The 16,681-nt window shown below is 37.5% G+C and overlaps 1 protein-coding gene across 2 annotated transcripts; it reads left to right on the top strand.

The window, feature by feature from the left end:
* The first annotated feature begins 3,176 nt into the window (after positions 1-3,176).
* LOC148870868 (histidine--tRNA ligase, chloroplastic/mitochondrial-like) lies at positions 3,177-16,563 on the top strand. 2 transcript variants are annotated; one of them, XM_088969635.1, is made up of 11 exons: positions 3,177-3,696; positions 3,795-3,890; positions 5,471-5,559; positions 5,781-5,910; positions 7,129-7,221; positions 8,652-8,726; positions 11,909-12,026; positions 12,393-12,535; positions 14,624-14,752; positions 16,038-16,201; positions 16,339-16,563. In XM_088969635.1, exons 1-11 carry the CDS (start codon positions 3,259-3,261, stop codon positions 16,475-16,477), a joined length of 1,614 nt encoding a protein of 537 aa, XP_088825761.1. In that variant the 5' UTR covers positions 3,177-3,258; the 3' UTR covers positions 16,478-16,563. The 2 variants fall into 2 exon arrangements, 1 of the variants encoding a protein (XP_088825761.1); XR_016107210.1 differs by having other exon boundaries at positions 3,207-3,696; positions 16,009-16,201.
* The last annotated feature ends 118 nt before the right edge of the window (positions 16,564-16,681 follow it).

The raw sequence follows: 16,681 nt of genomic DNA, 5'->3' as shown, positions 1-16,681 counted from the left end.
GCAACAACCCAAACGCCCAACGGGCCCTTGTATGAGTATTGACAGTGATCAAGCTGCAACGTGAATAGTTGAACAATTGGTAGATGGTGAAAAAATGAAACATATAACTAGAGAATCCTAGTAGGCTACAAGTAGTAGGCTAGAAAGGGATAGGGCCTAATCAGCTTAGGCCCATCATGAGATGTCTTTTGGGCTTGGCCCCACCATTCATGCATATTCACCACGCTCAAACTGGCCCTTGTACAATTCTACAGGGATCAGATTCTGACCCCAAATAGTTGAACAATTGATAGATGGTGAAAGTTGAAACATATCCAGTTTCATCAAAGATTCAATCAATATAATTTTTTTTTAATTTTTTATGAAGGGTTTTTTATTAAAAGAATTTTGAAAGGGCTTCAGCCCATCATGAGATGTCTGATGGGATAGGCCCCACCCATAAACTCACTTATACGCTGGTCATGAGTGTAGGTTTGAATCAAGGAAGCCCAAGGTGGTACTACCAAGCTCGTGGGCCGATGCCTCATCTATTTATTCTGGTTCAGAAGAGGTGCATAAATTAGTTATTGTCAAATGTCAATCCATCATTCATCCGTGTGATATAAACATCGCAACAGAGAGACATGAGCCCCGTGACTCCTTGGAACCATGGATATTTGGGCTTGTGGATATGGTGGTCATGGTCGGTGCCCATTGAAGTATGGGCGCCCATAAGGCCATAATTCCACTTCCAAGTTCTGCAATTCGGGTTGGTCTGAGTTTGTATTTTTGTACTGTTTCGGATCCAGGCTTTGTCCATTTAAAAATTGATAAAAGCCCAATCAGATCACTATGTTCATGTAATTTGCAACCATGTTTAAAATTAATCTTTTTTTACATGCAATTTCTTCAAATAGTTTTTTTTTATACTTTTTATTTGCCACGTTTAGTATAAAAAACCCAAAATAAAATGAACACGTCAGTAATCCACATTTTGCCTAATATATAGAAACTAATGTATTTACTTCATGTCCCCAAACCCACACTTTGGACTTAAACCTGGCCCAAACCCAATATTTGTTAATGGGCTCAGATCTCTTATAGGGCGTATTATGTATTGTGTCAATGACTCCCGATATGCCTCATAAATGTTTATGGGTGTGATTTAAAAAAGATAAAAAAGAAAAGAAAAAAGGATTATAATTGAAAAGGGTAACTTTTGGGTTCAAGTATCAATAAAAATAATATTTTAATAAAATTTTTAAAATAAATTAACTTTTTAAAAATAATATTAAGTAAGTACAAAAATATTGTTCATCTTCTCCTTCTCCTTCTTCTCCTTCTTGTAAACTATTAATCGGTGCCTGCCTCTAACAACCTCCGGCAATGCCTATCTTCGCCGCCTCCACCCGAAAATTGCCCTTTTCAGATATAATCTCAACTAATTAACATGGGATTTTGATCGGTCCTCCTGCATCAGTGAAGTTTGAATGAACTGCTTGATAATTAACCGATACGTTAGTTTTTGGCCATTTTAGGTTTACAGGCATGTTTTTGTCGTCATCTTCTTCGTCCTCCTTTTCCCGAGTAGTCATCATCTTGCTCTTTCTCACTGATTTTTTATTTTATTTTATTTTTTTCTAAATATTTTGGTATTTGTTTGCTAGAGGACGACTCGCAGTTGCTGCTGCAGCATAGTAGTATAGTAAGGTCACTGCTACTGATAATTATGCTGCAATCGCGATACCGAATTGGTCGGTGAAGGTCATCCCTCTTCAACACCCCACATCTTCGTCATCATTCTCAACGGCCCCTTCCACTTCTATTCCTCCTCTGCTCTCCAAATGGTGCTCCAAGTTCCTGCATTTGTCCTGTATCAATTGGCTTGACCTCATCCTCCCCTCCTCCCAATGGATCCGTACTTACAGATGTATAACCAATCTCCGGCAACGTTTGATCAAATACGTTCCTGACTCTGTACTTAAAAACCTCTGCAATCACTTGTTGCAGAATTCAACTTACCAGTGGAGCGCACGACGTGGCCCAAGTGACAAAGGAAACATTCGATTCCTACAACAGCAGCACCCTATCGGCTCCGTTCAATCGACCAACCCTGTGATAATCATCCTCAACTCCACAGGCGAGCACTTATACATATGCACCTTCATCCAGCACTGCGCGTTTGGCCAAAAGTTAGCCATTAACATCATTGCCACTACGGCTCCGGCTCCCACCCCTTTCAGATCGCCGGCAACTTACGTGGTCGGAGACAGCTTGAGTTGGCTTGTCCCACCAAGTGGCTCTGTTGCATACTCCACTTGGGCTTCTGGGAAGACCTTCATGGTTGGGTTGGCTTGTTCCACCACCACCGCCACTCCGCCACTCCGCCACCATCCAGCATAGCTTTTAACGGAGGTAGAGGCGGCGGCAATGGGCAGAGGCAAAAGCGTTGCCAGAGGCAGAAGCAGGCGGTGAATGGCCTGTGTTTTTGACTTATTATATGTTATTTTTAAAAAATTAACTTATTTTAAATTTTTTATTAAAAATATTATTTTTATTGATTTCAGGACCAAAAAATTGCCTTTATCTATTATAATTCCAAAGAAAAACAAAAAAGTGCCTACCATAGTTCACATCTCTGTCCCACTCCCACAAACGTCCTATAACACATCTCAGATCATTAAGAAATGTTCCCAATACATTGTGGAGCGGAGATCTGTACTCCTACAGATACAGACCGATATGCACCAACTAATATATCAACTTATAATTAAATCGATATTTAAAAATTTGCCATTCATAATAAACAACAGCTGGAAACATCTCCCCCGTCAATGCCGCTGACTAAGGATGTGTGGGAAGAGTTAGAGCGTAGGAGATCTGGTTCAGCTTACCGTGGTAAGCATTCATCAGTCCGGATCTCCTGCTTATACAAGAATGCTCCCAACACTTTTCCACAGAACACTGCAACTGTAAATTGGGAACATCTCTGGTAGATATTCCCAATCAGCCGTAGCCGTAGTATCAAGTGGGTAGAGATCCAAATCAAATCCAACCTATTCCACTTATCCGGGAATGTCTTGGCTGACCCGATAACTTTGGTCCAAATTCAAAGCGGGGCGGCAGGTTTTCTCGACTTCCCTTCTGTTCTCCATTTGGTTTATATGAGCCGTTGAATCCGGTACGGGTATTGAAGAAACCGACCCATTTATCCTGGTGAGTCGCCAACAGTCTTCTTGTATAGAGTAGCCACAGGACTCTGAGCTGCTGTTCTTCGCGATGTCTGCGAATGCGTCATTTCTTATCCATCACTCACGTCTCATCCTCTACTTCAATAAGCCCTCCACCTCCATTCTTCATCTCCGCCAAAACCTCTCTCTCAGACACCTTCCTCAGTCTCTCAACCCTTCCATTTACTCTTCCTTTTCTGTCGCTTTATTTCGAAGTTGCAGGTTCTCAAGACCTTCTTTCTCTCTAAACCCTAGAAAGCTATCATCATCGTCATCGTCGTCGTCGTCATATTCTACAACCGCGTCGGCAGAACCGTTGAGCTTGAGCTCAAACGACAATGGTGGTGGTGGTAGGTCTGGTGCTCTGTCCTCGCCTCCCGTCATCGAAGTGCCGCAGAAGATCGACGTCAATCCTCCCAAAGGAACCAGAGATTTCCCTCCAGAGGACATGCGTCTCCGAAGCTGGCTTTTCCAAAATTTCAGAGAGGTGAGCTTCCTTTTTTCAGTATGTCCCCCTAATTTCTCCATTTTGGGTGTTTTAGTTCTTGTTTACAATTTGTTTGACTATAATTTATTACATGGAAGGTCTCCCGGTTGTTTGGATTCGAAGAGGTTGATTTCCCGGTGCTTGAATCGGAGGCGCTCTTCGTTAGAAAAGCTGGCGAGGAGATAAGAGACCAAGTAATATATTTACCCGAAAGTTGTTTTTCTTCTTAGTGGAAATGGATGCTACAAGTTGCAGACTAACTGGAGCGTGAAATTAATGGAATTACAACTGTAAAATGGCTAATTTCTGAAGGATAAATGGTCTAAGTGCTTTCAACTTTGAGTTCATGTGATCGACATATCGTATGGTTTATTACCTACAAAAAGACTATCAACTTAATGGAAATGGATGGTTTTGCTTGTGGTTATGAATTTAAGTTGTAAAGAGCAAAACTTCACAACTTCTTGGAACTAACCATACTAGCTATGTAGGCGATTATCAAATTTTCTTGACTGAACAAAGCTTTAACCTCAACTATTTTGAGCTGCAAGCAGCCTTTAAGTATGGGTTGGGGGCTGGGAATTTGGTTTTCTAATAAGAAATTTCAAGCTATAGAATATAAACACAGTTGTTTTATCTCCAAACAATCGTTAATCCAAGCCTTCAATTTAGTGGTTGATTCCAGATTAAAATGTATTTTGTCTCCTCTCAACTGTCAATGAAATGGTTTTTCTTCAATTTCCAATGGACATGAGTCGTGTAGCCTAGGTGATCATTTGTACTATAAAACTTCTCAACTTGTTTCTTATGAGATCATATCAAGAGAGCCAGAGCCAAAATCAAAATGAGAGCTGAAGTTTATGGGAGAATTTCAAGTGAAACAAAATGATCAACCAATTGGTTATTTGCGGTTGGGGTGTTTAAGCTCAATTTCTATCAAAGTCAAGAATAATAAAAAAACTATTTTATAGAAGATTATGCCAAAAGTTTCCAACAGAAAGTTGAATAGTAGAAATTTAGTTGTCAACTGAATCTCTTCTCAATTATTGTAAGATTAAGCACCAAAAAGATTTATTAATAAAAGCTAAAGCATACATTATCCCTTTAGCATATACTCCATAACTATTATATCCTTGTACATGATTCTTGGTATGTCATGCAGCCTTTTCTTTGTGATATTAAAAAATACAGCTATCATCATAAGTAAGAGGAAAGAAGATATATATTGCCAACAAACATATGCCCGAAAACAAAGAAACATTGCTGGAAAAACTAAGAAAAATGATACAAGAAAGGTTTAGAAAGCATGCAATTGAAAATATGTAGTTTTGGAGGAATCAAATTATAATTTGGTTTATGTTGGGTTCTTCTTGAATTGTATGATGCACCAACTGTGGTAAAATTTTTGACCATTAACAACAATCAAAGAGTTTTTATTTAAATATGAAGAATAGGACAATAATCAGAAAAACATTACTCAAGAAGGGATTTTCTGTTTGTTTATTTTTTTTTTTCTGTAAAACACCTTTCTTATCTAGTTTTCTGTTACTTAAGCTTGATAGCTGGCAGCAACATTTGTGTCTTTTTGGTTGTAATTGAAATAAAAACTTTATCCTAGCTGATTTTGGATAATAAAACTAGATAGACATGCACGCACAAGAGAATGTATATACACTTGTAAACATGTCTTCATTGGACTTTTCAGCATGTTATGTTGTTCTTTGTAGTAATGTCTAAGCTGATAAAATTTGTATTTTCCTTTTTTCCTCATCAGTTATATAATTTCGAGGATCGAGGAAACCGTCGTGTTGCTTTGAGGCCTGAACTTACTCCTTCTTTGGCAAGGCTTGTCATACAGAAGGGGTACTGAATTTGTTGATTGCTTGATTTGATTTTTTCCCAAGTGTTATTGTATTTCATGATTATTCTTGTTTTATTTCCAACATTATTTTTGGTTTGTGTTTGCTGGTTCATTAGCTAAATATGCCAAATACTTATAGCTTTCATTCATTTATTTACTTTTTCTGATTTTTGTATCCAGGTAAAGATGCCAGAATTTGATCTCCATGTTTTTTTCTGTCCAGAAAATCTGTTTCCCTCCCTTTGAAATGGTTTGCTATTGGACAGTGTTGGCGTTATGAGCGGATGACTAGGGGAAGACGCCGTGAGCACTACCAGTGGAATATGGATATCATTGGTGTTCCTGAAGTTACAGTATGTTCTTCCTATCTTTTTGTTGATGTTTGAGATGATTCAACTTTACTTCTTGTTTATTGGCGATAGAGCATAATTGAAATGGTTCTGTTGTGCTTTATTTATTTTTTAATCAATTCTGGTGTGCTTTAGTTGGATGTATTAATGTATGCAAAACATTCAATTGCGATACTTTTTGCCTTAATAAACAGTCAATTGTGAATTTGTGATGCCTTTTGTCTTAATAACAGTCAATTGTGATGCTTTTTGTCTTAATTACACTCCTGTAACCATGCATGTACTTGTTATTCACATCACATGGAGTGACCTGTCAATTGAATGTCTCTGGATCATCCACCTTGAGAACTGTTAATGCTGCCAATACATGCATGATGGAACTATGGATTTCATCCTCCTCTCTCCTCTCTCCTCTCTCCTCTCTTTAGAGGGATTTTATGAATGCTTTTGTACTCTGACAGAACGTGGCATTTTCAACATTTCATCAAGGGGGCTTAATCTTCGGTATCCAGAATAAATGGTTCATTCAAATGGATTCCTAGGTTGGCAAACTCCGTGTCTGATAGCATGGTTGGAGTAGGGAGGAGCTTTCTGAATTGGAGGAACCATTATCCAGGGCCAGTTTTGTTGTATGGCTAGATGGGTATGTCAGCCTTCCTGGCTGTCCTTTTCCTTCCCCAATGGAGATTAGGAAGTGCGTTTCCATCTTTTTCTTTGATCAGCAACAACTAACAAACAGAACTTTATTAGTTTTTAATAAAAGAGAAATGTTTTTCCATATTTTCTATATGTATTAATATATTCCTTTTCGTTCCGAAGGCCATTACCCAATATTGGTCCCAGCTATCCATTGTCTTGGGAGGGGTAGACTGGACACTGTCCTAACCTTTGGCATTTATTTATTTATTAATTTTGCACAAAATGGCCACTTGCAGACTTGAACCCGTGTTCTCACACTTGCTGGGCTTATATTTTACCATTATGCCAAGCAATGGCCCCTATTCCTTTGGTCTTGTTACTAATTAAAAAATAAACCTCCAACACCCTTCTAGAAAAAAGAAAAGGAAAGATTTTCTTTCTCTTGCTTTGGTCAGATATTCATGTTGGAACATATGCACCTATTTTGTTGCAGTAATTAGTATTATTGGTTATAAATGTTTTATTTTTTATTTTTAGGTTGTTCTTTTTCTCAGACTTAACCTTTTATCCTTTTTGTTGTAGGCTGAAGCAGAACTTATTTCTTCTATTGTCACTTTTTTTAAGCGACTTGGTATAACAGCATCTGATGTGGGCTTTAAAGTTTCCAGCAGAAAGGTCTCAATTATCTACCTGTTGATGTCTACTGTGGATGTCTGTGGTTCTTAATAACATTGTTTAAATTTTTGTCTTAGATTTAGCCTTATAAAGTATAACTGATTGAATTGATTATTATATTGCCATTGGACTTTTAAATGCATTTTCTTCTGGAAGATTGTTGCCTTAGAGATCTTGACATATCACCTATTGTATTTATATAAATTGATTTTTTTTAAATATTCTTACTCCTAATCTTCTTATTGAAATGATTCCTTCCTCTTGAAGCTTCTGAATTTGGTGGTTGCTTTTGCTTTATGTGGCACATCTGAATTAGTAGCCAATTTCCTTGTAAACTCCAATTTACCAATCTTCAGAAGTCTTTGAAAATGGATGGAAAACCCAAAAGAAACTGAGCCACCATCTGCCCAAGTCATATTTGTTGGATCTGGCTAGGAGGATTTCCATATTCCCAAAACCTAGAATTTAACTGTGTATCATAGGTCAAGCTAGATCATCTTAGAAAATGAGCCAGTCTACTACTAATACAAGTTTTGGTTAAATTTAAGTCCATGCCCTTTTTTTAATAGTAAAAAGAAAGAAAACTATTAAAAAGAAAATAAACGGAGCTGATTACAAATATCATCCAGGTGTTAAGATAACACCTATCCCAGCAACATCCCAGAACAACTCAAACATCAAAGTAAAAAGGCGCAGAGAGAAAACAAAAGATCCCTTCCCAACTCGAAAGCATTGTTAATCATCTCCTTCAAACACTTCTTCCTGCCCATCTCCTTCCTCATTGCACGTCTCTCCTCCTTCCCCTACTAGTTCATGTTCTTCAGTGTCTCTTCCTTCTTTCTCCTATCAAAAGCTTCCAAAGCTCTTCTAGCAAACTCCTCTCTGCCCCAGAAAACAGACCTAAGCTTTTGCCAACCCAGACATTACATAACCTCTGTCAGAGATCCCACCAATTCCAAGGTTTCAGGTTTCCAGGAACCATTTGATTCCTTTCATCCTTTGATAATATTGGTAGAGGATCAATGTCCATTATAATTATCAAAGAAATATTGATTATTGCAATATCAAACACCTTTGAGGTTTGAGTTACTCAAACCAAGTGAAACAAATTAATCTGAAGGATGTTTCGGAACATTTTCTGAATTTTTATTTCTTTTATTAATTTTGGCTGCTTGATGCAACTCCTTTATTCTGGAATCTCAATGGGTGAACATCTCAGTCAATACGTTTTTACTTTAATTTTTTTGGGTACTTCTTAGAAGAGAAATGCATGTCATGGATTTTGAACAACGTATATAGCACTTAACAGAATGGAATAGCATAACAGGATTGGTGTGAGTTGGGACACGGATTAGATGATGATGATGATGATATCATGAATTTTGAAAATTGGGATGTGATTCTTTTTAGTTGGTTTCTCCTATTCACAGGTTTTGCAAGAAGTAATGAGGTGCTACTCAATTCCAGAAAATATGTTTGGCAAAGTTTGCATTATCATTGACAAGGTCAGTTTGTGAAGATCTTAATAGTATACTGTGATTGAATCCTGTGTTGTCACACCGAACTAGAATTTCCAATATTTTTGTGCATGCCAAAATCTATCATTTATTTGATGTTATCTTGAGTTTCATCTCCTTTCTTGGGTAGTTATTAGTTGTTAAGGTTAAAAAAATTCCTGAGCTTCAATTGCACTCTATCATTGAACATTTTTTTGATAAGTTATTAATGAACTTCATAATCATTTTCCCTCTTCAAGGATAGAGGTTCATTCACAAAGTTTTAACATTATCGTTTCTGGAAAAAAGTTTCTTTCTTGGCTTATTTGATGACTCAAAAAGCCTTTCCCTGATTCATGTGTGGGGCTTCAATATTGAATTAGGATCGTGTTATTGCTATATATTCTTAACTGGGTCAGAAGGGAGTTTACCTAGACAAACTACTCTATTTCAGCGACAAAGAGTAATCTTGTGGTCAACCCAGACCATTTGTCAGATAAGGGACACTATGAACTGGTTATTTTTTGAATCCTGCAGTTTATGTTGGTCCTATTTCAACCTCAAATTAGAGTCTTGTCTAGTTAATAATAACTCTCTAAAAGTATTAAGTTCCTAATTTAAATGTTACCCATAAAATGAGATCATCTAGAGAACATGGCAATATCTTTTAGGTTGAAAATTTTTTCCATGAATTTAGGATGGGGAGAGAAATGGACCCCCAAACCAACTTGCTATGCAGAAGATTCTTCAGTTGTTTAGGGAAGCTCACTAAACAACCCAACTACCAAACCCTGTCTCGACATGCTCAAATTTATGCATGTGTTCATGTATTATGCTAATGCAGGAATGACTCACAAAAAGGTCAAACTAGTGTCGTCAAGAACCACTGGTAGAGAGCTGATTAAAAATCGAACCACTGGTATAGAAAATGATATGAACTAGGGTTCTAATCATGTGGAGATACTTGTGGGCGAGCAGTGCATGGATAATATGGGAAGAACAAAATGCAACAGTTTTTTATGACACCGTACCACAGCTGAGATTCTTATAGACCATACACCAATTAACCATTTCCATTAGAGAGTTTATTGCCTACTAGCTAAGAAGGACTTCTGGGATTTATTCATGGATAACATTGTGAGCTATTGGTCCCAAGTGGCTTAGCTATTAGATTAGACTTGGAGGCACAATATTCTGAAAATCATAATGTACTAAAAACCTTATGAATGTATTTTATTTTTTTGAAGACTTAAAGCTAACTAAAGTTCCTTGAAAGAATTTGTAGAACTAAAACTTTATAATCGTACCAAAACAATTCCTAAAAACAACAGGACTTTTGCTTAAAAATGTGATTTACTACTAAAACAGTAAGTTCCCTGATAGAGCTATTTGCATTTAATGTCTCCTTTTTCATGTCAAAATCCTATGATATTATGTTTCTTCAATCAGAATGCTATTGTGCTTTCACCTCTTTCCTTCGAATATGTTGGGCAATTCTGTAGGAGCAGAATCACAGTATCTTTTATGACAAAGTTTCACAGTGAATTACACTGGGACTTGTGGCCAGAATCTTAAGTACCTTACACTTCTTATCTTCAATTGTGGTAGATTTTACAGCATTCTCTTTTCAGAATAAAGCCATATAGGCATCATTTTTATTTGGATCATATCATCCAAAATCCCTAATTTTGTTGTATTTCTTTCTTTGTACTGCTATACTTTAATATTTTTGTCGGGAGGGGGGGGGTCTACGCTTCTGGAATCAATACAATTACTTATTGGAAAGAAAGAGGAAAATCTGGATAACCTTTTTTTATTAACATTTATTAAAACAAAAGAGGTGAAACCCTGATTCCAAGAGAAAAGGCCTGAAGACCAATACAAGAAGTAGCCCAAAGCTGCTTTAACACACAATCTCTTTAATCGTGCTTACAAATTAATCATGGGTTTGCAGCCCTGCAAATCAAATCCTCTCTAGCCGCCCTGGCTCTTGCTAAAGAATCAACAAGTATTAGTGGATCAGGAAGCCTGGTTGAACAAGCAATTCAAGTTAGGCACCGACATCTTTGACTCTATAATCCAATGATTAGGAGCTCAATAACCATTGAATCTACTGAAAAAAGGTGATGAAAGTACAACTTTTCAGTTACCTTCCACTATTAGATTTGAGAAAACTCCAGATAACTTCTAGAATGAAATCAATGCCAAAGGGCAGGGGCAGAGACAAGGTGAGTTGGTGGGAGGGAAACCTTGTATACCTTTTACAGGTGACTAATAGGATGGGCCTCATGTGCCTTTTATTTATTAGAAACTACTCCCCACCTACAATAATTTTTTCCTAGTTGAACCACTCCCAAGGTGCATATTTTAGATCCCATATTTAGGGCACATTGTACAAATAGAATTACAATCTTGAGATAGCCTTCTTTTCTTCTTTGGATTGAATTTTGATGGAAGTTCATTGGGCAACCCGGGGTCCTCTGGAGTCGGGGGAGTTTTCAAGGATGGGGAGGGCAGGATGGAAGCACTTTACTCTGGCCCCATAGATGTGGGAGACTTTAAGGGCTGAAATCATGGCCCTACTCCAAGGTTTGAGGCTGGCCAAGCAATGGGGATATCAATACCTCGAGGTTGAGGGAGATTGTAAACTATTAATAGGCTGGCAGCTGGCTGCAGACAAAAAGCTTGGGTATAAGGACTTTTAGATAACAAATGAGGGAAATACTTTGCCTAGCAAGGGAAGCTGGAGTAATCTTCAAATGGGTAAGGAGGTCAGCCAATTCTGTGGCTGATACTTTGGCAAAGTAAGGGACCCTCAGGGAAAACCTTTTTTGGGCTGTATTGTAAACTTTGAGATATGTTTGGGGTGAACATTCATTCTCTGAGCGGTTGACATTGTATGTGTTTAACGGCTATTTTAATGAAAGTTACCATTTCCAATAAAAAAACAAGATGGTGTCTTTTTCGTCTAGTGCTTTACAAACTAAATCACAAATTTTCAGTTTTTTATTTGCAAAGTCTTCTTCTTTATTGACCCATTAAGCTTACCAGCTATTGTTGTCATAAAATAGTGAGGTTAACTGTGCTTCTTGGTATCTTGAGTTCCATTTGTGTTTGCATTTAAAGTAACTCTGTTGGTATAACAGTAATTCACAGTTTCTTCTTTCTATGTTTGTTATGCTGTGAAGCAGATAGAAAAGATTCCTATTGAGGAGCTTAAAAGAGAGTTGGTATCAGTTGGAATATTAGAAGCAGCAATTGAGGAGCTACTACAAGTTCTATCTGTTAAGTCATTGGACAAGTTGGAAGGTTTGTTGTAAAACTCTCATAGACGAGTTAACATTTACTGATAAAAAACCTCTCATAGATAAGTTGCAACTCTGTTATGTTGTCTGTTGCAATGTGTGTGTGTGTTTAGTGGTGGTAGTGGTAGAGAAAAAAGTAATATAGTAATTATCCTTGTAAGTTCTTCCCTTATTGTCATTATACACATAGATATATGTTTGAATGTAGCTGGCTATTCTTTCTACAGTTTGGTTCAATGTACAAGTTTGTGTTGTAATTACACTGATCTTTCAATTTTAAAGTTTTTCTATGAATCAGATATATTCTGTGGGACAATATAATTGGTTTTTGTAATTACTGATTATGTATCTTATACCTGGTAACATGTAGAGATACTTGGAGATGCTGGAGATGCTGTTAAAGATCTGAAACAACTCTTTTCACTTGCTGAAAAGTTTGGTTATTCTGACTGGATTCAATTTGATGCATCTGTAGTTCGTGGCCTTGCTTATTATACTGGAATAGTCTTTGAGGTTAGATTTACATCTTATGGACCTCTCCATTTGCTGACTACTTTATTTTTACCAGCCATAAATGTCTATTTTTTACTTGTAAAGAAGTATAGTGATATATAGAAGAGGGGGAAATCACCTTGAAAAACTACTATATGGTTTACTGCCATCTATGCCCAAGAAAGTCCTCTTAGACGCAAGAATCCTTCTAAATGTTTAGAAGTCTTTAAGCCCCAACACCTAAAGTCCTATACTGCTAGACAAAAGCCTGCTTCTGTGCAAGATGCTCAGAATGCCTCAAGATCCCCTCAGAATCTCTCTTGCTTACCGGATAGACTCCAACACTAAAGGAAAAGTACTCCACAAAAGAGTGTTCCTAGATCCAAGTTAAATCTGAATCCAGGACTAACAGAGCCTTAAATTGGAACAGGCATGGCAAGTCCACAGGAAACCAAGAAAGAACAAAAATAATGCCCGATATTAGCGATACCATCAAAATGCAAGAAATGATTGTCAACATATTAATTGGATTCTTGGCACATTGAGCACCTGTTAGGAATATTAATGTCTCTATTAGGAATCCGAAGCCTCTATGGTTAAGGTATTCCAGGCAGTGTCTTACGAAGAAACATGAGTATTTTCTCTGAGGCACCTTAGGTTCCAAAGTACAGTCACTTCCCAAGTCCCACCATTTGTGCCACCTTGCTACCAAAGCCACAGGGTAGAATATAACAAAAGGTTTGAGGGGGGAAGGGAGCTTGCCCTTAGGCCTTGGGGTCCCATGATCTGCAGATCACCTCATCCTGCTGATCTGGGAAAACTGATTGCATCTTCCAATTTGTTGAGAAGACCTAATTAAGACAGTTATGGTCCATGGAACCATGTCACTATGTAGGTGGAAGAAGCGATCTTGTCCACCTGGGGAAAACATAAAAAATCCAAGCACAGATCTGGTGGTAAGACAGACATTTTGATTTTTGCCCTTCTCATTGTTGCTTCGGCTGAAGTGAGAAGGCCTTAGGGTCCCCTTTTTGGGTTTGCCGGGTTTTTTTTTGACAGGTAATGTGCAACATGTGTAAATTCGGGAGAGTACTTGCTGTGCTCTACTGGAATTGGTAATAATTATGTTTTATATGGATAGGGATGAGTTGTATCATATATGCCTACCTGACTATCTGTCATTGCTGTGTCTGTTCATTGTCTATATACTGTAGGCACTCAGTATTGTATGGTAACTGACATGGGAACTGGAATACAGTGTGTATCCAGAAGTCTGACTCGGCGAGGCTAAGAAAAATGGTCTCAGGAACATGTCTACAAAAATGTATATACTTCTTAACTAGATGTCTGTCCTATAGAAAATGGTCTAAAAATTTATTGTTGTTACTTAATGACAGTCCCATAGAAAATGGCATAAATTATTTACATTAGCTGTTCATTTACATAAAATAAGGAGCAAAAGGAAAGTGTTACATGGAAATGTTCCTCAAGAATCCATAAAATGTCGGCATCTGATTGTTTTCAACACAAGCATTTGATCCATTTAGAGGAGTCCATGCAACAATGACTTTAAGTTCATCTATGTATGGAAAATGGCGTAAGTTATTTGCATTAGCTGTTCATTTACATCAAATAAGGAGCAAAAGGTACGTGTTACTTGGAAATGTCCCTCAAGAATCAATTGCCAGTATCTGACCGTCTCCAACATGAGCATTTGATCCATTTAGGGGAGTCCATTCAACAATAACTTTCAGTTCATCTGTGCATGTCTGGCACATCTGTCAGGGCTCAGCAGGGGGTAATGAATGCCAATGAACAAAGCTTAAGTTCATAAATGGTGCCCATACTCTTCCAAGAGGCACTCTAGAAACACACATACACACACTTGATCATAAAGACCGGCTCCTTTTTCTTTTAATCCCAAACCCAAATGTTTGAGGTGGAGCTGCACTCAATTTGAGTTATTAATAGAAAGAAAATCAATAAGATTTACACTGCTGGCTGTTGAACCAGGTCTACTGTTAAAAGCCAGATATTCTAGCTGCTTGATGACAATGGATGAATGGAAGTCAACTTTTCAATTCTATGACAATAATATTATTTTTTCAGGGATTTGATAGAGAAGGGAAATTGCGAGCAATTTGTGGTGGTGGGCGATATGATCAGCTACTTTCAACATTTGGAGGTGATGATATTCCAGCTTGTGGTTTTGGGTTTGGAGATGCTGTCATAGTGGAGGTAACATGTGAATGGGTGACAGAATTTATTTATTTTTATCAGTAACAACAAGATTTTATTGCCTTTATGAAATAAGAAATTCAGAAATTTTATTTCTTAAACTAAGGGGCTGTTTTTTAACAGATGAAGTGTCTTAATGACTCACTGTCTTGTCTTTTAGGCTGTATTTGGTTTGAAAGAAAAGAAGGGAAGGAAAAAGTAAGGAAGGGAAAACTTTTCTATTCGTCCTCGCCCTTCCCTTCCCTTCTCTTCCTTTCTTTTCTTTCAAACCAAAAACAACCTTAGTTATATTAAGATTTAAGGGGCTATTTATAACAAGTGGCTGAACCCAATGACTTGTTTTGTGTTTTAATGGATAAAGTAATTAAAATATTTGAGTTATAATAATTAACCACCAACTTTGCTATTCTCTTGGGCATTTTATTGATTATTTTATCTACTAAAAGACAACAATATGATATTCTGTTTAGCCACTTTAGCTATTATCAAGCAACCCTAAATCTTATTCAGCATAATGAGAAAGCTGAAAGGCTAAATGCATCATTTAGTTGGATCCTTAGACCATCATTCGGTAAGACTCCTTTGCTGACTCACTAGGAAGTGGAAGGAGTTAATAGACAACTTCTGTACTGGGGGTCCTACCCTCCTGATTAGAGTACTACCTTTTATCTGTTTATGGGGGCTTTATGCAATAGAATAGAGCAGTAGTGTGGCTTTCTCATTTTTATATAATGTGGAAGGTTTAAGCCCCTTTCTTCAGTATACGTTTTTTTTTTTTTTTGAAGAAACTCTTCTACGATTATCTGAATAAAACATCCGTTCCGTTACAAATAAAAAAACAGTTGAATTGTTCAGGCTCAGAATGTCAGAAATGGTTTTGTCCCAAAATGACCCTAGTTACCAATCACTTGGAAGAGACAAGTGCTTTCGCATGCTGTTTTATTACAATAGCCATCCTGTCGAGCCACTTTTTCCTTCCATTCTTTTCCTTTTGCCATGTTGGAGAGGGGGGGTTGCTGCATCATATACAAATGATAGGGGCATGAAGTTACTTTTTCAGTACTTTTACTGTTGCATTGTACATATATTTCTCTGTGCACATGCATGTTTTTAGGGATGATCATTTCTAACCGGCTGTGTCACTGTGTGTGTTATTTTATATAATATAAAATATTACATGTATACCATATTTTAGATTTACTAACATAGGCCCAAAGCCTGGCCTTGCCCATGACAACCCCTACATGTTTGCAAAGAAATGACGGGAGGGTGGTGGTCGTGACAGCTGCTCAAGGAAAAGGGGCTTCTACCAGAGCTTAGCCATGAAGTAGAGAATATTGTATGCCCACTAGATAAGGAGCTGCAAGGAGCAGCTGCTACAGTTGCTACGATCCTCAGACAAAAGGGCCAAAGCGTTGATCTTGTGTTGGAGAACAAACCCCTTAAATGGTATGCATAATCCAGATTGTCAACATTGAGATGATTAGTTGTTAAGATATACTAATAAAATGGGTTCAAGTTCTGCCAAGAACAGATTTTCTGATCTTATTGTTTATGTGGTTCCCTTGCATATCCATCTCTTCAAGGGTTTTCAAGCGTGCGGCACGGATTAATGCCGGCAGGTTGATCTTGGTCGGAAACTCAGAGTGGCAGAAAGGTATGGTTGGAGTGAAGATTCTTTCTACAGGTGAACAATACGAGATTAAACTTGATGAGTTGGAATAAATATTCATTTGATAACCAAAAAGTTTACACAGATTTTCTATATTCATCCTTGATAGGGCTTGATGAGTTGGAGATTTTGCTATTCATTCTTGTGGGTCCAGTTTTAGCCCCTTGCAAATTCTTAAATTCAATTGGAATTTGGGAACTTGTGAATCGTGATAACGTGCTTTCAGGACTTGATTCTGGACTTGGAATTGCTTACCA

This window comes from Nelumbo lutea, chromosome 2 (genome assembly GCF_056320005.1).
Source record: "Nelumbo lutea isolate HS-2025 chromosome 2, American lotus-T2T, whole genome shotgun sequence".
Lineage (NCBI taxonomy): Eukaryota > Viridiplantae > Streptophyta > Magnoliopsida > Proteales > Nelumbonaceae > Nelumbo > Nelumbo lutea.
This window is presented reverse-complemented; position numbering and strand designations above follow the sequence as displayed.